This window comes from Colletotrichum fructicola, assembly GCF_000319635.2.
Source record: "Colletotrichum fructicola Nara gc5 chromosome Unknown KSG_Nara_v1_contig07, whole genome shotgun sequence".
In the NCBI taxonomy this organism is placed as follows: Eukaryota; Fungi; Ascomycota; class Sordariomycetes; order Glomerellales; family Glomerellaceae; genus Colletotrichum; species Colletotrichum fructicola.
This window is the reverse complement of record NW_027094057.1, coordinates 3,949,610-3,971,533: the sequence shown is the minus strand read 5'-3', so window position 1 is coordinate 3,971,533 and position 21,924 is coordinate 3,949,610. Positions and strand designations below refer to the sequence as shown.

The 21,924-nt window shown below is 55.7% G+C and overlaps 8 protein-coding genes across 8 annotated transcripts; 5 read left to right on the top strand and 3 right to left on the bottom strand.

Moving 5' to 3' along the window:
• Positions 1–1,520: 1,520 nt before the first annotated feature.
• Positions 1,521–3,286, bottom strand: Foxo4 (Forkhead box protein O4; the record flags this gene model as incomplete). The annotated part of the gene is made up of 2 exons (XM_032036614.1): positions 1,521–2,237; positions 2,360–3,286. The coding sequence occupies 2 exons, from the start codon at positions 3,284–3,286 to the stop codon at positions 1,521–1,523; spliced, it is 1,644 nt and encodes a 547-aa protein (XP_031884512.1).
• A 2,356-nt stretch (positions 3,287–5,642) lies between these two features.
• Positions 5,643–7,655, bottom strand: CGGC5_v012835 (Uncharacterized protein; the record flags this gene model as incomplete). Its single annotated transcript, XM_032036615.1, has 3 exons — positions 5,643–5,660; positions 5,718–5,750; positions 6,198–7,655. The coding sequence occupies 3 exons, from the start codon at positions 7,653–7,655 to the stop codon at positions 5,643–5,645; spliced, it is 1,509 nt and encodes a 502-aa protein (XP_031884513.1).
• A 755-nt stretch (positions 7,656–8,410) lies between these two features.
• phr (Deoxyribodipyrimidine photo-lyase) lies at positions 8,411–10,254 on the top strand (the record flags this gene model as incomplete). The annotated part of the gene is made up of 2 exons (XM_032036616.1): positions 8,411–9,645; positions 9,705–10,254. The coding sequence occupies 2 exons, from the start codon at positions 8,411–8,413 to the stop codon at positions 10,252–10,254; spliced, it is 1,785 nt and encodes a 594-aa protein (XP_031884516.1).
• Positions 10,255–11,704: 1,450 nt separating this feature from the next.
• Positions 11,705–12,965, top strand: gh5-1-0 (Endoglucanase gh5-1; the record flags this gene model as incomplete). The annotated part of the gene is made up of 3 exons (XM_032036617.1): positions 11,705–12,055; positions 12,112–12,799; positions 12,850–12,965. The coding sequence occupies 3 exons, from the start codon at positions 11,705–11,707 to the stop codon at positions 12,963–12,965; spliced, it is 1,155 nt and encodes a 384-aa protein (XP_031884517.1).
• Positions 12,966–14,084: 1,119 nt separating this feature from the next.
• On the top strand, positions 14,085–15,322 carry CGGC5_v012832 (PA-phosphatase related-family protein; the record flags this gene model as incomplete). Its single annotated transcript, XM_032036619.1, has 2 exons — positions 14,085–14,300; positions 14,357–15,322. 2 exons carry the CDS (start codon positions 14,085–14,087, stop codon positions 15,320–15,322), a joined length of 1,182 nt encoding a protein of 393 aa, XP_031884686.1.
• Positions 15,323–17,440: 2,118 nt separating this feature from the next.
• On the top strand, positions 17,441–18,695 carry plyD-0 (putative pectate lyase D; the record flags this gene model as incomplete). Its single annotated transcript, XM_032036620.1, has 2 exons — positions 17,441–18,213; positions 18,272–18,695. The coding sequence occupies 2 exons, from the start codon at positions 17,441–17,443 to the stop codon at positions 18,693–18,695; spliced, it is 1,197 nt and encodes a 398-aa protein (XP_031884685.1).
• Positions 18,696–18,914: 219 nt separating this feature from the next.
• Positions 18,915–20,584, bottom strand: met-6-0 (Folylpolyglutamate synthase; the record flags this gene model as incomplete). Its single annotated transcript, XM_066152761.1, has 6 exons — positions 18,915–19,156; positions 19,213–19,373; positions 19,429–19,441; positions 19,868–20,315; positions 20,362–20,493; positions 20,546–20,584. 6 exons carry the CDS (start codon positions 20,582–20,584, stop codon positions 18,915–18,917), a joined length of 1,035 nt encoding a protein of 344 aa, XP_066007846.1.
• A 774-nt stretch (positions 20,585–21,358) lies between these two features.
• On the top strand, positions 21,359–21,847 carry CGGC5_v012829 (uncharacterized protein; the record flags this gene model as incomplete). The annotated part of the gene is made up of 1 exon (XM_032036621.1): positions 21,359–21,847. The coding sequence occupies one exon, from the start codon at positions 21,359–21,361 to the stop codon at positions 21,845–21,847; it is 489 nt and encodes a 162-aa protein (XP_031884684.1).
• Positions 21,848–21,924: the final 77 nt, after the last annotated feature.

The following is a 21,924-nucleotide window of genomic DNA, read 5'->3' as shown; positions in this document are numbered from 1 at the left end:
ACCCACGCACGATTGACATTCACAGGCAAGTTTTAGCAAGCATTGGTAGCAGATCATTTTTGGTCATTCATTAGATTCTTTTTCGGAAGAAATACAGACGTGCCTCTCATCCCATATCAGTACAGACGTCGTGGAGGCTGTGATGGACTATGAAACATTTGAAAAAGCAGAGCAAACCGAACCAAAAAGAATAACATGAGAAGAGGAGATGGGAGGGGGTATTTCTGCAGCAGCGGCTGCACGCGCTCTATGGATGGTGAAGTGTGTGTGTGATGTGTTTTTTTCGTTCGACTGATGCCCCCCCACGGAAGAAAAACAGAAAAAGCCAAGTCGTGAAACACAGAATCTTTTGCGGGGTGTGTGTGTGTGATGAAAGAAAGAGATCGGAAAGAAGAAGACCACCATCATCTTGTCATCTTTTTTTCATCGTCGCAGAAAAGAAACAGAAAATGAAAAGCAAGTACCGGTTGTGTTTTTTCGCCACCCCTTCCCTCGTTCCCTCTCTCCCCTCCCCTCCCATCTCTCTCCTCTCTTCTCGCGTTCTAGCATGGAATGACACACTTGTATGTGCGATCAACATTGCCTTGTTAGTCCCAACAGCTCCATCTGCTCTCTCTTTCTCTCTCTCGAGGACAGACAGACACCACACCCGCGAATCCCTGCAGGTGTCAAAACGCGGACACTGTGCCCCCCCTCCCCTCCCCCTCCTGGACATGGCTGTGTGGAGAAACAAAGTGCGAGGCCCCAACCACACGCCCCCCCCTCCATCTTCTTCCCCCTTCCCCCCAAACGCTCCGGGTCCGATCTTGGCGGGAGGTGTTCGTTCGCCCTTTTCTTTTCCTCAGGGCAGCAGGGCAGGAGAAGAAGAGAGGATGTGTGTGTGGAGTGGGTTGAATGGATGGGTGGTAGGTAGGTAGGTCCGACGAATGGAACGTCGACTGGGAGCTGCAACTCGACAACCAGGACCGACGTACGTTGTTCGTCGTGGTACAAACGATACAGAACGAGCAGAGCAGAGATACTTGCTGCTGTTGCGTTTCTGAGAAAGTTGCCAGCGGAGGGTACGGCCGATCCGGGATCGGCTGCGCCGTCCGCATCTTGCCCACACACACACTCATCCCAGACCGCCATCTCTCTCAACGTCTGTCCTCGTCCGTGCCGGAGGAGGAGAAAATGTGAAGACGAGATTTGTGATTATGATTTGTCCAGAAAAATACCCATGCCCGCCCATGGAGAGAGAAGAGGGAAACACACACACACACACCCATACATGGAAAAAAAAAAGCAACACCCACCCAACCCAAACACCCCTGTTGTCCCCCAAACGCCGCCCAAAGAGGAAGTGGTAGCAGTCCGCAGGGTCCCAACCGCCGTAGTGACATCAAGAAGGAAAAAGAAACCATGAATGAGGGAAACGAGCGCAGCGGTAGAAGCAGTGACGGGCCAAAGGACCCTGCTTCACCTTGCGCGGTCGAGCTCATGCATGTTGGAAGAAGCAACGAGGGGAGGTAAGTGCTCGCTCACATCCCCTGGTTGGCGTTGCTGCCTCCCCAGCTGTAGAGGACGTTGTCGCTCTGCCCCGGCTGGGATTGCTGCTGGGGCTGGGAAGAGTGCTGCGGGGCGGCGGCGTGTTGGGGGTGCTGGTAGACGCCGGCAATGTTGTTCATGGCGTAGTGCGCGGCTGCGAAGTTGTAAGGCGGCTGGTGTTGCTGGTACTGGTGCTGGTGGTGTTGGTGTTGCTGCTGCGCTGCCAGCTCGGCCTCGCGCTCAGCGGCGTGCATGTGGAACCGGGCCGAGGCGTCGCGGTTGCGCCGTCTCTTCTCTTCCGCCTGTTGGTTCACAATCTCAATCTGCGCGGCGGCGAAGCTGTGACCGGGAACCCAGGGGCCCTGAGCGTGCTCTGCGAGCCTGGTGTTGATGCGGAGGTCCCTGGCGGCGGCGCGGGCGCTGGTCGTCGCGCGGCCACCGCGGCGTCCTGAGAGGGCGCGGCCGGGCATCGTGCGGTCTGGGAATTCCGGGGAGGAGTGGTAGGTGGCGGTCCTGGCGACGCGGCGGCGATTGGGGTCGGTGTTGCGGCGCCTGGCACCGCCGTTGGGGTTGCGGGGGTGCTCGCGGTAATGCGTGGTTGGCCTGACGCCGTTTTCAAAGTCGGGCTTGAGATGCCACTTTGAAGGGATGCGTTCGCTTGAGGAGCCTGTGATTTCGTGCGTGGGCAGCTCTTCCATTCTCTCAAAGGCCTGGATGACGTATTAGTCTATGCAGTGGTCATTTTTTGCAAAGGATCGATAAGGTGGGCCTTGATGCAGCGCTACTTGGAGAACACCCCTGCATGCAGATGAGAGAGAAGGAGAGAACTTACAAAGTTCATGCTGAGGTTGTGCCGAATGCTGTTGTGCCAGCCGTCGCCGCCGGCCTTCTCTGGCTTGTCGGTGTTCTTGAGGAACCACTGGTAGAGCTGTTGAAGAGTCATGCAGCGATCGGGCTGGGACTTGAGAGCCTTCCAGATGAGCTGGGCATAGGGCTCGTTGGTCTCGCGCTTTTCGTTCAGCTTTGCGTCGCTGTCAACATCGCCGCAGCCGCTGTTGGGAGGGGTTCTCGCAGCTTGGGTTCTTTGACCAGAGACCGAAGGCGTTGGGCTCGGACTCATGCTCGGGTGGTTTTCTGTCTTGAACTGGTCCTGGAGGGAAGCCGGGGACGCAACAAAGGGAGCGCAGGTCGTGGTCATCGGGGGAGGTGAGCCGTACTTCATCGGTGTGATGTCGTGGGGTCCTGTGAGGGTCTGTTGGAAGCAGCTGTTGTTCCCGTAGTCAACGGCAATGTTGAGGGAGGAGTCGCGAAGTGCCTCAGGGGACATGCCCATGTGGCCGTTGGGGAGGCCGTCATATTGCTCCTGGTGGTGGAAGGGAACCTCGTAATGAGGAGGAGGCGTCTGCACGGAGTCGGGCCAGGTGCGCGGCGAGAGAGAGGCGGCCTGGTAGTTGGATGTAGGAGCCGGAGCGCGGTAGGAGTAGTTGTCAAAGTCGTCCACGGAGGAACGAGGAGAAGCCCACATCGTAGGTTGGCTCATGGCTGGTGAGTGAAAGGGCTGGTTGAGGGCTGAGAGCTGCGGTTGGGGGTAGTATGATTGTGGAGGACCGTTGATTGTGGGCTTGGGAATCATGGGGTAATAATTCCCAGCGATGTCTGTCCTGATAGACAGAGGCTCTGGAGACTGGCCGGGGTGGTTGAGGCCCTCGTGAACGGACATGGCTTCCATCTGCGCGGTGGGAGCGTTCGTCGCCGTCATTGCAGAGACGGTGAGAGCGATGAACTGAAACGAGAAGGGTTGTTTGCCGCGATGGAGTTTCAAGGAGTGAACGGAAGGGTAAAAGACGTTGCAGAAACAGGTCGTTGTTGTACTGGTGAAGGAGCGAGGTCGAGGTGTCTAATCACAATGACGAGGGCATGCAACGAGGTGCTGAGGTATGATATCAGATAAAGAATGCTGTCGAGGTTGCGGTGCCGATGTAGAGGGAGACGACGAGAGGTATTAATGCTATGAGACCAGTGATGTTGGTCTTGGAGGTGTAGGCATTGACAGTTGATGAGAGAGGGCCTCGACACGGGTCGCTGACCCTTCTTGATAAAACCTGAGCCTAGAGGGAGATGTTCGTCCAAATGCCCACGGTCGTGTTGTGCAGACAAATGTAGGTCGCTCTTTTGGCAATGTCGACCAGGTACAAGGACAAAGCTAGGTACACGATAGAGGTACCGAAGTAGAGGGGGCGTGGAGGAATAAGAACAGGGGTTGGACAGGGGTGCCAGCATCCAACAGCCATGTGGATATCGGGGGGATAGCAGCCCGCCTGCCAGCTCATGGCTTGGTCTGGATTAGCGTCCCTTCCCGTTGCCGCGGCCATGTGTGTGTGTCTATGTGTGTGGTGCCTGTATGCTTGTGTGCGTCGATGTTGATGTAGTGTGTGCTCTTCTTGCTGCTCATGTCTGCTTGCTCTAGTGTGCGTATGGCTGTATGTGTGTCAACTAGACGAGAGGCGCCATCAAGGTCTGCGAGCTGCACTGATCCGCCGCAGCCAATCTGCGTCTCTGTGACTGATACAAACGGAGAATCGGGGCTTGGTTGTGGCTTATCCTCTCCCGCGAGGGTCTCCTCCGGCCGTTGGGGCTAACAACGCCACCAAGTGTAAGCCCATTCGTTAGCTTGTCGACCCATGATCCAGGGCGTCTGCGTGCAACGCCAGATTTGATAGCAGGAGCGGAGGTCTACTCCAGTGACCACAATGATGCACACGGCGGGCAGAGCATTTGGCCTTCGCACGCAACTTGTGTGCGAGTGGAGAATGCCGCGAAAGACCAACGGCAAGTCACTGACATGCCGCGGGCTCTGGCTCTGGCTAACACCAGGCGAGGGCCGTCAGAGAGATTGTTGCACACATCCACCCTAGGCCGATGTGAGTAGCTACCAGAAGATGACAAAAGCATTGTACACCGGTACAGTTTGACCAGACGATGCATGTCATTGCCAAAACTGGAGTGAGGCCAGCCAACTAGCCAGCCAAATGTGAGCATCCAGGAGAAGGGCAGTAGGCCGGAAGGCAGCATTTCCCCTTCGGAAGCGTGCATGGTCTTTGGCGAGACGGCCAATCACTGCCATTGTGCCATGAGCGATGCCTCACAATGGTGAGCGTGCCAGTCCAGAAGGGGTTGCAAGGCGACCACAAGATCGCTCCTCTGACACCTACTCGCATCCTGTAGATCATTCACACATTCTAGAAGTCCGCGGGGAGAGCGGAATCGAAACAGATTTAGAACAGACGATATGAAGCCGTGGACGCCAATCCCGCGTGGGCCGAGATGCCGCCGCTCGTGCTGTGAGATTTGTTTCGAGTTTTCTTGCCTTCACATTGTGCATCACAGGGTTGACCGATCGTTGCAGGCACTTACGGACGTGTAGCCAACGCCATGTTGGCCATGCTGTTCGTCATGATACCCCAACCTCAGCCCTTCCACTAGTCGGTGAAGGGGGTTGAGCCATCAACTCTGATGAGAGGGCAGGCGTGGAGGGTGACGGTGGATTCATCTGCGATGGTGTGGAGATCAGCAACTGCTGCAGCCATTGTACTCCGACTTCAGACCGGGTATGCCCCATATCAGCGTGCTTCAGATTCTATCAGGTCGTCCAGGATGTCAGCACTTAGTATCGTGGGGGGGCCCAGCAGTCAGGCCAGGAGACGGGCACAGCAAGCTTGACCGGGGCAGCATGATGCCCCAGTTCCGGACGTAACACGAGGAGGTGAGAAGCAGATAATTGATTAGTTGAAGGCGAGAGCTATGGTCGCCTGGACGTTTGTGCGTCATTGTGTGTTTTCCAGAGGTCGGCCCGCAGCGGTCAGTCGCGGTCGTCAGCGTGAGTATGCAAGGCAGCGCGTGCGGCGTTGAGTACATGGTACCAGCGAGAGTGGGAGCGCCAACGGATACGTGAAAGGTGAGGCGGATGTTTTCTCCTGATGCCAGATAGATCTCTTTCCTTCCGGCCGGCCAAGAGCCCCGGTCCAAACGCTTTTCCAGAGCACCAGCCCGGATGACTCTGATGATATCTGATATGCGGCCTGATGGCATGAGCAGCAGCCCGCGTTTGAGGGCGTCTACTTCCGATAGAAGATCTGCGCGAAGCCTGTAAGTACATGACAATCGCAAATGGAGTGGGACCTGTCCCTTACCTTCTTGAATTGAAAGTGAAGCTGCAAGATGCCCTGTAGGGAGGATAAGATTAGCTCAGGCCAAGAATGGGGTGGATGGGGTTGCAATGTGATGGAATAATGGAATGGTGACAGGGGCGCAAAGAGGCGCGCGTCAGATAGTCGCGGCTGGTATGGTGTTGTTGTGGTGGTGTTGACACTGGGCGGAGATGGCGGTCTGGCGGAAAACTGTCGCTCCTCGCGCCTCCCGACATTGGAGGAGGACGCTCAAGGAGGGTCGGTTCCTCCAACTGCATGGAGGTTGGGGGCCAGAAGGGAAAGAAGAGGAGTTGGAAAAAGAAACGCCGTCCTGCGGGCGCTCTTTGGCAGCATCCCCTCCCCCTTCTCCCCTTTCTCATCCCCCGTTGTGGCTCTCTCGCATATGCAAGACGACTCCGCCACGAGTGAAAGGGCGCCTGGGACACCACGTGTAGACAGTGTAGGGAACGCCACGACACTCACCTTGTCGAAAGAGCTCTTGAAGCCACGATCCTTCTTTGCACTGTAATCCCACTCTCTGTCCACGATTCGGAATGCAATGTCTTCGTACGGAGGTCCCGCAATGAAACGGATGAGGCACGTGTCCTCCTCCCCTGCAGCTGCAAAGGACTCTCCCCTTTTCCGGCCGTGTTCTCGAATAATCTTGAAGGTGGGTGCCTTGGTCTTGTCGATCAGCTCAGGGTAGAAGATGTTGAACTTGTAGCCCTGAACGACCTTGGGCGGCGGGTTGTCGTGGTCGTAGTGAGTCTGGTTGTACTTGTTCCATTCGTAGCCCATCTGAACACGGTTAAAGTACTTGGGCTTTCTCGGCCGGTGCTTGTCTGCCCACTGGGGCTTCGAGCCACTCGGCACAGTCTCCTCGGCCGTGAAAATCTCTTCGTCTTCGCCGATGCCACGAGCGACCTCGCGGTCATAGAGCGCCTTCGTAGCCTGGGAGAAGTCTTCGTTGCCAGTCTGCGCAAAGCGAGCGGTTCCTGGTGGTGCGCCACCCTGGAGTCCTGATGAAACAGACACTGCCTTTGTTTCGGCCCTAACAGGCTCAGATGACATGTTCCTGACTGCTGCAGGTCCGGAAATAGACTCGGCTTGCAGGGCCTGCTGCCCCAGAGCCTTTGCCTTGTCAGGATCCTGCAGCTTGAGCATCTCGGCCTTGCTCTCGCTGATTGCTTCGCACACCTTCCTGAGCTTCGCCTTGGCCTTCCAGACAAGCAGGCTACGCAGAAGCTGCTCCCAGTAGTCGACATCGATGTCGTCGTTGGAGCGAAGCTTTGCCTTGATCTGGGACTCGAGTGCCTCAAGCTGCTCGTAGGTCTTGGGGCGCAGGATCTTGTCGACGTCGTCTGACACTGTGCTGACGACCCGAGCGTCTGGGCCCTGGGGTTTCAGTTTCTGCCGCCTGTCTGCACAGATTGTTTGCAACGACTTCCAATATTCGCGGTTACGGCCGTTGGTCTCGAGGGTGTGGTAGGACGTGATGTCAGAATCCAGCTCTTTCAGCTGTGATTCGTCGAGGCCCTGCAAGACGTCCTCTGGAGAGGAGACGCTGAGATGCAGGTCGGCATCGTCGTCGTCGAATACGTCGCGATCGGTATCGATAAAGCGCAGATTGAATGCGAGGAGATCAATGGGCTTGGCACGGCCTTCCCGAACCCGAATGTCTGCCTTCTTCTTGGCCTGTTTCAAGACGAACTTGTCTTCGTCGGCTACAAACTGGCGGGACTGCTCGTCCTGGGTCATGTAGCTCGAGCTCGTGTTGTTGTTGTTTTGACGTGACCTCGAAGACGGGGGAGGGTTGGAGGGCTTTGAGATGCGATTGTTGGAGTCGCGCCGGGGGGAGGTGATGCTTCGTTCGCGTTCGCGGTCTCTGCGACTGGGGGATCTGCGCCCAGAGTTAATCATAGCTCTGCGGCCCGGGTCCATGTTTGCGTCGATCGTAAGGTTGAGGCGGTGGGATGGGTTATCAAAGAAGGAGGATGTTCGTTGTCGTTCAAGTTGAAAATGGGAAAAGATGGGATGAATGGAACCAGCAACACATCGTCGGCGCCTGCTTCGCCGCGAAAGAAGCTTATCGGGGATGCCCACAGACGTCAGCGCGGCTTATCGGCACGTGATATTCACCGAGATTGACCGGGACCCACTGGCTTCTTGTCTCCCAGACCGGGCCTTACCGAGAATCTGAGATCCCTCGCCGAGCAGCCCCCCAGACGCCCTCTGCCGAACCAGTCACAGCGCTGTTTCCGACGATGCCCCGCTAAAAGATCGGAATCTGGGCCCAAAGCCCCACTAGTCCAGGGCCCCGGGACGCTAAAGCTCGACGGGAGCGCAGATGCACGTCCAGATGTGCCGATTTCAGGAACATGATGACGCACAAGACATCGGCCGATCGCAAGCTCTTCCTCAGCTTAATGGCATCGCCCTCTCCTGGAGCTCCCAGCGAGCTCAGGGAAGTTTATTGCAATGTAACGAACGCACTTGCCTGACCTAAGATAGAATTAATCGCGTTTCACCCACTGGCTGTCCCTCGTCATTCCACCTCCATGCTCTTCTGTCGCGTCTTGCTGCCCAGCAACACGCGTCTCACAACCGCTGCATTTTCTGCTTCTATTACTTCTCGCCTTTACTCTACACCATTGGCTACGTGTGCTACTACCAGATACAGGCATTTCTTCACGACAATGCCGCCCAAACAGAAGCGCAAGTCTGCGGCTACGGCCGAGCCCAGCGACTCGGGACGCAAGAGGACAAAGACGGAGCAGAACGGCAGCGCATCTTCCGACCCGTTACGCCAGCCGCATCCTTTTCACAAGGATGCCGAGAAGCATGGAATCGTTCTCCGAAAGTTCTATCCCCACGAGATGAGCAACGACCGGGCCCGCGCCTACATCAACGACGAGATCCCACGGCCTATCGAGGAGCTGACCGCCGCCCTCGAGGAGACGTCCAAGGCGCGCAAAGCCGTCAAGCCAAAGGATGCCGTGGTGCACTGGTTCAAGATGGATCTCCGCACGACGGACAACCGGTCACTGTCTCTTGCCAGCGAGAAGGCGAAGGAGGCCGGGGTCTCACTGATCGCCATGTACATCATCAGCCCACAAGACTTCGAGGCTCACCTCACAGCCCCTATCCGCGTCGACTTTATGCTCAGGACCCTGCATGTTTTAAGGGAGGATCTTGCCAAACTCGACATCCCACTCTACGTCGAGGCCGTTGAAAAGAGAAAGAGAATCCCCGACAGAATCGCCGAGCTAATGGGCCAATGGGGAGCCAGCCACTTGTTTGCCAACATGGAGTACGAAGTGGACGAGCTCAGGCGGGAGGCAAAAATGGTCCGCATGTTTGCGGACAAGGGCCTCTCATTCGAGGTCTTGCACGATACGTGCGTAGTCCCGCCAGGGCAGTTGACGAGCGGATCCGGCAAACAGTACGCCGTCTACTCTCCCTGGTTCCGCGCCTGGGTGCGCCATGTCCACGAGAACTTGGACCTTTTAGAGCTCTACGACCCCCCCGCGAAGAACCCAGCCAGCGCGCGAAAGAAGTTTGGGGAGCTGTTCGACACGGAGATCCCGGAAGAGGTGGAGGGCAGGACCTTGAAAGACGATGACAAGAAACGGTTTAGAGCTTTCTTCCCGCCGGGGGAGCACGAGGCACGGAGCCGTCTGGAAAAGTTCTGTGAGGAAAAGGTTGGCCAGTATCACAACAAGCGCAACATCCCCTACGACGCCGGGACCTCGACTCTCTCAGTGCACCTGGCCAGTGGAACCATCAGCTCGAGGACGTGTGTGCGCTACGCGCGAGACCGGAACAAGACCAAGAAGCTGGACGCGGGCAACGAGGGCATTCGAGTGTGGATCAGCGAAGTGGCGTGGCGAGACTTTTACAAGCACGTCCTGGTGAACTGGCCCTTCGTGTGGTACGTTGAGTATCCTCCCTTTGAACAGAGACGCCATGATCGCTGACCGGTTCCCTCAGCATGAACAAGCCCTTCAAGCCCGAGTACGCAAACATCGAGTGGTCTTACGACATGGATGACTTCAAGGCATGGTGCGATGGCAAGACGGGCTTCCCCATCGTCGACGCCGCGATGCGCCAGATGCACGAGATGGGCTGGATGCATAACCGATGTCGCATGATCGTCGCCTGCTTCCTCGCGAAAGACCTTCTCATCGACTGGCGCATGGGCGAGCGCCACTTCATGGAGAACCTAATTGATGGCGACTTCGCCTCGAACAACGGTGGCTGGGGCTTCTCCGCGAGCGTGGGCGTCGACCCGCAGCCGTACTTCCGCATCTTCAACCCACTCCTACAGAGTGAGAAGTTTGACCCTAACGGCGACTACATCCGGAAGTGGGTGCCTGAGCTCAAGGGAGTCAAGGGAAAGGCCATCCATGACCCGTACGGTCGCGGCGCTGGGGCGCAGGCGAAGAAGGCGGGTTACCCTGAGCAGATGGTAGAGCACAAAGGTTGTCGCGAGCGGGCGTTATCAGCTTACAAGCATGGGCTGGATAGAGACGACTTGTAGAATACAGGCCCACGGGACTTAATTACGGTCTATATCTGTACTATTACTTGCAACAGCTCGCAGGCAGGCATCAGGACAGGAACGCAATTGCTTCTGCGGAATGAGGCTCATATCTCCAGTTACGGGAAATATTACCTGCGTTTTGTTGGCTCAATAACTGGGCCTTTATGAACTTAAAGTCATTCGTCGAGTGGAGCCTTCATGTCCGACTCGTTCGACCACATGGTAGACAGTAAGTCACTGTCAGAACCACCCGATATCTGTCCCAGGGTCTTCAAATATCCTCAACTTGCTCGATTGACCTGTCGCCGGACGTTGTGAGGCGTTACGACAAACGACTACCCAAACACACCGCTGCAGCATCCTATGTGATCTGTGTCGCCACGCTGTGAAGACGTTGACTAGCCCCAACGCTCACAGCCTCAAATTCTGCTTTGCTACACTTCGGGGAGACTGTTTCCGGCATCTGCTTTCAGGGTGGTAGCACCAGACGCGCCCATCAACTGCAGCCCCAGGCGCCAAGAAATGAAGTCTCCGATGGCTTGCATTTTCAACGTCGAGTCACCGCGAAGCCAAATCATCTCAGTCCAAGCGGTTCAGACTGTGGTCTTTGAGTGAGTCTCGTGACATTCATCTCGCCTCTGCTCACTCATGCTCCATCCGACCAGAATCGCGCCAGGAACACAAGGCCCTTGATGCCGAAAATTGCCCTTCCTGACAACACCGCGATTTCATTTCGCCCATACACGTAACTGGTGGAAACGCCAATAAAGCCCAATCAAAAAATCTTCGGTACCGAGTGATGCTCGAGTCGTAGTCATGTGTCCCCCGACGTGCCGTCCGATGGCCCGATGCAACCTCGGAGGCTCACACTCCGGCACGCACCAACATCCTTAAAAACGCACTTCTAAAGTTCTTCACCCCAAAAGCTGCCCCGTTCGACCGCTCTCGGAAATGACCTCCCCGCCCATTGGTCGCATCCGCCAGCGGTCACCTGCTTGCCGGCCCCAGCACATGGGCTAATCCCAGCGAACCGGTCCGACGTTGCCTGTTCGCTCATCCACGCCAGCAATGACAACTGCGGCTCCAGATATCCCGGGACTCGAAAGAGAAGTTATACCGGGGGGTGATCCCTGATCGTGACCGTGGTTCAACGGCTTCAACAGCCGACAGGATGGGGTACATACCCCTGAGACGTTCATATTGGGACGGTTCTTGCCGAACCGGCGGCCAACCGGAAGGAACAAGCGACCCCACGGGGCTTCAGAGAAGATGATGGTAGAATAGGAATGGCGCCACGGAATGGAGGGTTCCATGAGACTGCGCGGCCAGAGGGGAAGAGGCATCTTGGCGACGTAGCCCAGATATATAAACAACCATAGCCAAGGCTAGCTGCCGAGACACTGCCCTCTCTGTATCTCTCAACTTCAACCACGATACCAAGCCAAACATGAGGTCCATCATCGCCCTTGGCGCTCTCGTCAGTGGAGCAGCCGCGCAAGCCGGCGCCTACGCCCAGTGCGGCGGCTCAGGCTGGACCGGAGCGACCACCTGCGTCTCCGGGTACACCTGCACCGTCTCCAACCAGTGGTACAGCCAGTGCCTTCCCGGCTCCGGCTCCAGCAACCCGCCGGCCTCGACGACCTTGGCGACCTCCGTCAAGCCCACTTCCACTGCGGCCCCCGGTGCCGGCAGCTGGAGGTGGTTCGGCACCAACGAAGCCGGCGGCGAGTTTGGCGAGAAGACGCTGCCTGGCACATGGGGCAAGGAGTTCATCTTCCCTGACCCTGCCACCATTACTGTAAGTAGTCTCCACCTTCCAGGCCAGCCATACCCATATATTGACAAAGCGAGTAGACCCTCCGCGGGCAGGGCTACAACACCTTCCGCGTGCAGTTCAAGATGGAACGCCTGACCCCATCCGGCCTCACAGGCGCTTTCAACACCGCCTACCTCGCGAACTACACCGCCGTGATCAACCACATCACCTCCAGCGGTGGCTGGGCGGTGCTGGACCCGCACAACTATGGGCGCTTCAACGACGCCATCATCACCGACACGGCGGGCTTCCAGACGTGGTGGAAGAACTTCGCGACGCAGTTCAAGGGCAACGACCACGTGATCTTCGACACGAACAACGAGTACAACACGATGGACCAGACGCTGGTGCTCAACCTCAACCAGGCGGCGATCAACGGCATCCGCGCCGCGGGGGCGACGCAGTACATCTTTGTGGAGGGGAACCAGTGGTCTGGAGCGTGGTCGTGGACGACTGTTAACGATAACATGAAGGCGTTGACGGATCCGCAGAATAAGATCGTGTACGAGATGCATCAGTACCTTGATTCGGATAGCTCCGGGACGTCGGATGCTTGTGTGTCGACCACCATTGGTGTGGAGAGAGTCACTGCGGCGACGACCTGGCTGAGGCAGAACGGAAAGATTGGTATTCTAGGAGAGTTTGCCGGTGGCGCGAACACGCAGTGCCAGACTGCTGTGAAGGGCATGCTGGATTATCTCAAGGCTAACAGCGACGTGTGGACTGGTGAGTCTGGACTCTTTCGGACACTTTTGAACGCGAGACTAACGAAGCAGGTGCCCTCTGGTGGTCTGCCGGCCCTTGGTGGGGCGACTACATCTATTCTTTCGAGCCTCCCAGCGGCACGGGATACAAGTACTACAACAGCCTGCTCAAGACGTACGCTCCTTGAGAGGTTGGCGATAAGGGCGGGTTTTGGTGAGGCTCTGGCCATTACGGTAGTCTCAAGGACGCAAGAGATAAGGAAAAGAAGTTTCAGCTTCATGGATATTCAATTCAATACTTCAGTGTACATATTTAACCCGTACATACTCAACTTGCTTTCATGGAGAGACTCTCGTCTGTAAACATTGGGATTGTGACCATCGATTACCCAGGCACGACAGCTTTGCAGGCTTGACTGGATTAAGAATAGAGAGCTTTTTTGATTGCAGAACAAACGAAATAAGCGTTGGATGTAGGCATAAGTGGTCGAGTCAGAGTCACCGGAGGTGCGCCCGGTTGATCGGAGATGATCCACTTATTCCGGAGCCGGCACCGGGAGGATGATGGGACATCGGGCAGGTACACCTTCACGCCAGCCATAATCCAACAACCGATGCAGGAAAGGACTGTACCGCCGTTAGGACTCCGGCATCGTTAAAATTTCCAGCGATAGCCACATGCTAAGTTTGACCTCGAACAAGCAAGGTCCGCTCAGTAGAGTAGCAGCGCAACATACTCACCAATCCCAAGGTCACCCACTAAGTAATTACTTATGAACGGCTACAATTCCGTTTCCTATCCAATACCAATAAACACAGATTCAAGGCAGGGCATGCGCCATTGAATGATGTGGCTGAACCGAATCGCATCAGCCAAGCCTTTTTTGCTGGCCTTCAGTGGCTTCAAGGTGCCAAGGGTGTTTCTTAGCTTCGTGTAAGCGAGTTGAGCCAAGCACAGCGTGCCTGTCGACAGTTGCACCAGCCGACCGTGACTGACGTCACAACACCAACACTTGGCAGAGCGCGTGCAGTCGCGACTGTCTCTTGTCGTCAGGTACGACCTTACCTAGGCAGAATGAGCAGGATGACTGTGATTGCCAAGACTTGGGCGAAGGCCTGGGAAGGAGGACATGATCGAAGGCTTCGGCCTTTATCATTTGTCTCTGCCTTCTCGCTGTATGCTCCTATCGACATCCCTAATCACTCCATCGACCTGCTCGCCTTCGTTCCCAAAAGCCATCTGCAGCTTTCTCGCTGGTGCGCGAGCAACTCTGATTGATCCCCTGAGGATCGCCATCTCCAACAAAATGGCGGGCTTCAACTTGTTTGGTCGTCGGCGACACGACCCCGAGACCACTCTTCCCACCCATCGCCGGAGAAGCAGTGACGAGACCAAGATCAACGAGCGCTGGCATCGCGGTGAGCCGTATTCCATGTCTCACCGACCGCCTTTTATGCTATGGCTCAAAGTGACGTGGCTCGATATCTTGACGATGATAGCCATGGGCGCCATTGCTCTGGGTGTCCGTATCGCACACGACCCCAGCATCTCTCATGATGGCTGACATGTGAATTGCAGGTATTTCGAGCCCACCCTCCGGCTCACCGACTGTTCCCTGTTACCTTTGCGGACGGCGAAGTCGTGTACCCTCAGTTCGCCTATCCTGCCATTCCGCAATACATCCCCAGCCACGCTGCGACTGCCCTTGGCGTCGGCGTTCCGATACTGGTCATACTCCTCTGCCAGATTCGAATCCGCTCGTTCTGGGACATCAACAATGGCATTATCGGTCTGCTCTATGCTCAGCTGGGATCAGCTGTGTTCCAGGTCATGATTAAATGGTTGATTGGTGGTCTCCGCCCAAATTTCCTCGAGGTTTGCAAACCCGACATCAGCAAAGCCTCCCAACCAGGTGGCAATGCGACTGGCCTCGACGGCACAGGCTATGGCGGTTTCATGTATACCTACGACATTTGCACCACCGAGATGGGAGGTTCCCTTTCCAACGCATTGGAATCATTTCCATCGGGCCACACAACATCCATATTTGCCGGCATGGTCTATCTGTACCTCTACCTCAACGCCAAGCTCAAGGTGTGGTCCAACTACCACCCATCCATGTGGAAGCTGATCCTTACCTACGCCCCCATCCTCGGCGCCACACTCGTGGGAGGCTCCTTGACCGTCGACCAGTCCCACAACTGGTACGACATCTTGGCTGGCGGCTTGATCGGTACGATGTTCGGTTTCTCGTCATACCGAATGGTGTATGCCTCGATCTGGGACTGGCGTTTCAACCATATTCCTCTCCACCGCAAGATGCCCCTCGAATACGATCTCGACTCTTTTGGCGACGGTCTGGTCGCCACCCGTAAGGCAGGCTGGGGCAAAGGACGGGGAGGAAAGCCCTACGGTACCGACAAGACGGTTAGGACCCGGTACAGCACTAGCAGGGACGGTCGTGGAGTCGGTGTTCCCCGTAAGGCGGTGACATCGCATCATAATAGGGCAAATCGTCGTTCTTCAGCCGGTGAGATGGTATAATGGGCCCGAAGTATGGAGTTTTGGTCGACACAGCTGCGATACCCGTACGAAGTTACAGCATGTTTTCATTGGATACCATATGTCGCGAACGAAAACGAAAGAGCTCGGGACTCGTCTCAACCTTACTTAATACTTGCTCAATTAATATTATTCGAAAAATGTTTTATTCAAAGCGTTGACCGCCGGCAGTCTCGAGTCCTGATCGTCAAACTCTGATGAGTTTCTCTTGGCTCGAGACCTAAGCTTCAGGTACAGGACATAGGCTTTCGGCGCACGCTCATAGAATGTACTACTATTATATGCGTGGGATGCTATGGAATACGGTGCCTTCGGCTTCCGAAGCGAAGAGTCGCCTCATCGTCGACTGTCGGTCTGATGCCCGATGGGTCTATGTACTCCACATCCAGCACTGCCTTGTGTGTGAAAAGTCCATTATGAAAGTTTAAAAATAACTATAGCTTTATCTCAAACATGCTGCCCGCATGGCTTTCGCCCGGGAAACGTCGAAACAACAGACCCAGCACGTCAAGTTGCCGTTCTAGTCTGAAGTCTGTGGCAGCTGTCCGAAAGGCCAAGCGACGTTCGTATGAAGAGATTTGACAGCATCTTTGGCGCCAAACCTTGGGATCTGAATCATTATCAAGACATGCGCGCTCGTGGTGCGAGGAGCGTCTCGTAGTAATTGGACGCTTTCGCGAGTCAATCCTGAGGCGGCTGCATGAAGACTGACGATTCTTGGCGTGCACAGCAATTCTTGGCACTGAACTCTATGAAGATCAGTCAGCGTTGCTGTGCGGCCCCCCTGAGATGATGAGCATCGGTCAACTGATGGTTTGAGAGTCAGACTTTTGGCTGCCCGGAAACTCTAATAGGGGCCAAACAAACGGGACTCAAAATCTCCTTGCTCAGAGTTCACGGGAGTTAACCGCAACTTTCGACAGAGATATCAACGATCCTCCAACCTGTCGTTTAACCAGACTTATTTCTTGTTCACTTGTAGCTTAAAATAAGGTGTCTTTTAGTCGGACGGAGACAAGACGAAGGCCGCCTGTAGAAGTCTCCAGTCCGGAGCCCCGGATCCATCAGATCCATCAACTCCACGTCCGCCCGCCTCGTCTGTAGCGAAAAGAACGGCGAGAGCGCCGCACGGTCAGCCCCCAACCCCGTGCGACCCGAGAACTCCGGGATCCGAGGACCAACAACAACCCTGTCCCGAATTCCCGGGTAGATGAACGGGCTGCTCCAAGCTTTTTTTTCTTTTCCCCCTTCCAGAAAACCCGCCAGTACGGTCGTTGCACCGATAGAGATTGAGGGACTGCCAAGAGCGTACGACTCGAAAAGTATGTCGTGCCCAGGCCATTAGCTGGTTTGACTTATGATGTGCAGAAGCCGCACGGCATCCCATATATGAAAATCATCTTATGCCCCTCCGGCAGGCGGGATGAACTGGGTGGGCCTTTTGGTCCATGTCGTCGGATGGCGCTCCCGCTCGAGCTGCCATCCTGGGGAGGACCAACATATACCAGACTGCCCCATGTGGGCGACTGGAGGTCTTCTTTGGGGGTAGTCCCACCGTCGAACGCGGATTAGCCCAGCGTGACACTCGCAATTGGGTTTAGAGTAGTTGCTACCATGCCCACGGAGAAGTCTTGTTTCCCCTTGAGCTAATGAATCTGACGCTGGAATACATGTCGGCGGTGGATATCCCACAGATTCTAACGAGGGCAATTTCGCAGGCCGTTGATCCATCATATACACCAGATAGTGGAGAGGCTGGGCAGTCATCGATATACTAACCCGCGTTCGGTGGGATGCCGCTGGGGGTTTCGTAGATGGGAAGTCCACCTCTTGCAGGGGACTCTCAGATGCGATGAACGGATAGCACTACTCTAATCTCAGTAGACTACAACAAATCATGGTTATATATAAGCCTGCTTCATCACCCTCCATCTCATCATGTTTCTTTTCGGCAGGCCTCATCGCCAAAAGTTTCTTTCATTCAACCTTCAACACCTTTTTTCTTTCTCCTCTTCACAACTTCCCCCCTTTTCTTTCACCAACCCCAGGTTTACCAGTTCCAATAACCACACGTTACCGCCATTCAACACAAACTTCACAATGGCTTCCAGGCTGGTCCTTTTCACCCTTGCCGCACTGGCTGCTGCGAACCCCATCAACCCTGGTGGTCGTGACGCCGAGCGGCCGGCCCGCAGACACATCGGTGGCGTCGGACACCTCGCCCGCGCCGTGATGGCGCCCCAGCAGGCCAAGGTCGAGGTCCGCTTCGCTGGGCCCGGCGGCGGCGGTCCGGCCAACAACGGCTCTTGCGAGGACGACGGCAGCGACGTCGGCTCCAAAGCCGACCCCTCCACGGATAAGTCCAAGGATAAGTCCAAGGACAAGACGAAGGACAAGAGCAAGGACAAGAGCAAAGATAAGAGCAAGGATAAGAATAAGGACAAGGGCAGCGGTTCCGGGTCTGGATCTGGATCTGGATCTGGGGGCAGCAAGTCCGGCGGCGGCTCCGGTGGTGGTGGTTCTAGCTCCGGCGGCGGCGGCGGCGCCTACCTTGGAGGAGGCGGATCCTCTGCGAACAACGGAACGACTCCAGGAGGTGGTGGCGGCAGCAGCGGCGGTGGCGGCGGACTCCAAAAGACCTTCCCCACACCCGCCGGCACCGAGAACCTCTCCGCAGTCAAGAAGATCACCGGCGCTTTTGACGGAGGCATGAAGCTGTACGACCGCGTCCCGAGCACGTGCACCGGCGGCGAAGGAAACCGCAATGACGCCGCTTTCATCCTCGAGGACGGCGCGACGCTGAGCAATGCCATTATCGGAGGCGGTGCCGGCGAAGGTGTCCAGTGTGTTGGTAGCTGCACGCTCGAGAATGTGTAAGTAATTCATATCACCCCCATCACCCTGACCTTGTGGACTAACATGATGCTGCAGCTGGTGGGACAAGGTCTGCGAAGACGCAGCCACCTTCCGACAGACGGGCGGCAAGTCGACGGTCCGCGGCGGTGGCGCGCGCGGCGGCTCGGACAAGGTCTTCCAGCACAACGGCGGCGGCGAGGTCGAGGTCATCGACTTCTACGCCCAGAACATCGGCCAGCTGTACCGCTCTTGCGGCAACTGCAAGGAGCAGACGGCGCGCACGTCCACCTTCACCAACATCTACGTCGACGGGGCCAAGACCATCGTCCACGTCAACGGAAACCTGGGCGACAAGGCGACTGTCAACGGCGCCTGCATTCTGGGCGGTGCGACCGTGTGCAAGAACTCCAAGGGCGTGACTGGCGGCGGCGAGCCTGGGGATGCGCCTAACGACCCCAACGTCTGCTCCGAGACCAATGTCAAGACTTCTGGCTGTTAATCAGCCCGCTTCATGAGGTAGCAGAACGCATCTGCTAGGTTCGGTTATGTATTGGGTACATGGTATATAGGGAGGGCACTGGCTCGCTGGATGTAGACTGGGTTTCTTGGGTCAGGGTTCTTCTAGCTGTACATACTTGGGCGACTGCTCTGTATATTGTCCAATCAAGCACATATGTTTCTTCGAATATCTTGGGAGTGTGGGTTTCAGAATGTCGTCTCAAGAGACAGTGTTTTCGAGCAGTGACAGTAAACCTCCCACAAGGTAAAAGCTTCCAGTAACCAAGACGTTCATCTCCGTACCCGCACACCCAATGTTCTGCATGAAATCAGCAGAATCCTCAATGGTAGGAACCACAAGCACCCTGGCGACAGGGTCGAGTCGTCTCCAAGTTTCTGCCATTTCCTTCTGGGCCTGAAGAGTTTTGAGATCTGCAGGGTTGACGTTGAAGTTGGCGAGATCTTCATCGTTAGTGTCGGTGGTAAAGATGAGAGAATCTTCAAACAGGGTCACGTACCAGATTTGGACTGTCGGGTTTTGAAAGTGACATTGGTGCAAAACAAAACATATCGAAACCTAGTCTTGTTGGTTTTATACATGCTCTCGTGTACCACTTTCAGCAGAGCATGGGCGTCTCTCGTGGACTGCTGGTTGAAGATTAGTGCACACGGAAGACTCCTACAGCGAGTCATTAGAATTGCCGGAAGATAGAAAGAGGAGCAGTGCAACTCACGAGTTCCGGGTGGCTGTGTCAAACCACCGACAAGCCACCTGGAGGCTTTGCTCATTATGAGCCCCATCCAGATGCCAGCGAATATTTCCCGTTATCTTTCTTTCGCATCTGCCCCTCCAGACCGTGGTCTCCAATCCACGTTTAACTTGGCTGGGGAGATAATCACCGCCCCACGAAATAGGTGCCCCCCATCTCTCAAGAATGGCCCCTGCCAGATGAATAGCAAGGGAGGCGTTCCCCTTTTGGAAAGATTTGTCTGGGTAAATGCTGATCTCTCCAAGGGCCGATACCGGGTTTATCTTCATCAGGTTTGCCCCTTTCTCGATTGCTCTGTCACTCAAAACCTTCATCGCTGCAGCGTCTTGACCTACAGTGAAAGCAGGGCACCCCCTTTTCATTATCCCCGCCTTATGCCATGCGATTTGCTCAATCGTGTTACCGAGAGTCTGGACGTGGTCTATTCCCAGCGTCGTGATGGCAACTGCCACCGGCTGGTCGATGACATTTGTCGAGTCAAGCTCACCGCCAACCCCGACCTCGTAGATGGCTGCGTTGACGTACTCTCGCATGAAGACGTGGAACGACATTAGAGTCAAGAAGCGGAAGTAAGTCGGCTTTTCTCCACAACCCAGTTCCTGTTTTGCAGACAGAGCATCCCATACTTCGAAAAAGTATTGAGTGAAGAGCTCCTCTGAGATAGGCTCTGAGTTGATTCTTATTCGCTCTCGTACTGATACGAGATGGGGGGATGTGTACAGACCAATCTTTCGTGGTGCGCTTGACTCGTTGTGGAAGCTTTGAAGTATGGAATTCGTGTATGCGCACGTAGTCCCTTTGCCTTTTGTGCCGGCCACGTGGACGATGTTCATGCGGTTCAAATCGCGAGGCTCAATAGTCAGCCAGGATTCATGAACATGGATACGGGATGCTCACAGCATAGCTAAGGCATCGAAGCCAATACTCCATCTGCTTCAACGCGCCTCCATCTAGCTTCTGACCGTGACGCCGCCTTTCTTCCAGGGCCTTGTGACCTGACTGCGTCGAGTTCAACAGATTGATGGCATCCTTCAAACAGTCAGTCTTTCTACGCCTGCTGGTGATGGGCTGGGGAAAATACCTCGTAGGTGCGCCTTGTGTCTTCCCTCACTGCCGGCATTTCCGAAGTTTAGAATGCTGCAACAGTAGATTTTGATGATAAGTAAGGCACCAGCAACGCAACGGGATAGTATCTATATCAATCGTTTTGAGCGTCTAAAAGCGTTTACTCGCATTTATGACCCAAAGATCCGGTTCGTTCAAAAGGCCATGCACTCTATGGAAATACGATTGAAGTTGTCGTTAGTGACGAGGTAAGTGCCTCGTGTCGTCCGATGTACGCAACCTTACCAACAGGGAACTTGTGCATGTAGCACGGCAAGATAAGCCGTGCGTGCCCCTGGCACGTTCTCATATCTACACAGCGAATCTCGGAGTCTCGGGCGCGAATCCGCTTACAAACCGGTCTGATACATCATTCTCGGTCAATGACCTACCCCCAACATGCCGCGACTCGGTGCCACACTCGCTCTCACACATCCCCGTCCTCCGGCCGAGATTCCCCAGCCACCATTCCGGCCCCCGAGACGCTCCGGAAGACCCGTTTCGTTAACCCGGGACAGTGCATAGTCGCAACACCGCAACCGCAACTTCATCTGATTCACATCTCCGGTTTCACTCACCACTGGATGCCGGATCTTCCCCAAAACCCCATCCGAGCTATTACACAATCATCAACGTGAACTTAAAGGATTGATGCAGCTGCAAGATGAACGTCCCCTGGTGTCCGCGGTTCTCAGCTCTGCAGCCCTCAAGTCAAAAACCTACTGCCCACGACATCACAAACTCGACGCCAAACCACCGATCTCACGTGCCAAACCTCCCCCATCGCAAAATGACCGACCTCAAAAACCTCCCCGAGATATACTGCCGCGCCTGGGCCTCGCGCGACCCAGCCCCGCTCCTCGCCCTCTTCGCCCCCGACTCCGTCATGACCGACCACGGCGCGCAGATCCACGTGCCCTTCGCCTTCCTCGAGCGGCACCACAAGCACTGGAACGGCGCGCACGACGACTTCGCGGTGTGGCTCGACCCGCAGTACCCCGTCTACTGGGCGCAGCTCGACGACCAGGGTAACGGGTACTGCAGCTTCCGGACGGTCAACAAGGGCGTCTTCGTCAACGACCTCGGGCGGCGCAAGGCGACGGGGCTGCCGTTCCAGTACTCGGGCGTGATCGATTTGAAGCTGCGGGAGGGCAAGATTGTGCAGGCGGATGAGTGGTTGAGGGTGCCGTTTGAGGATAGCGTGGCGCCGGAGAAGTATATTACGATTTCGGAGGAGAGTTTGAAGGGGGTTATGAGGAAGGATTTGCATCAGGAATGAAGGCAGTTGCGTTGGTGTAATGAGAATCGACCTCACCTTTACATGAAGAATCATGTGCAGCGCAGAGACCGATGCTG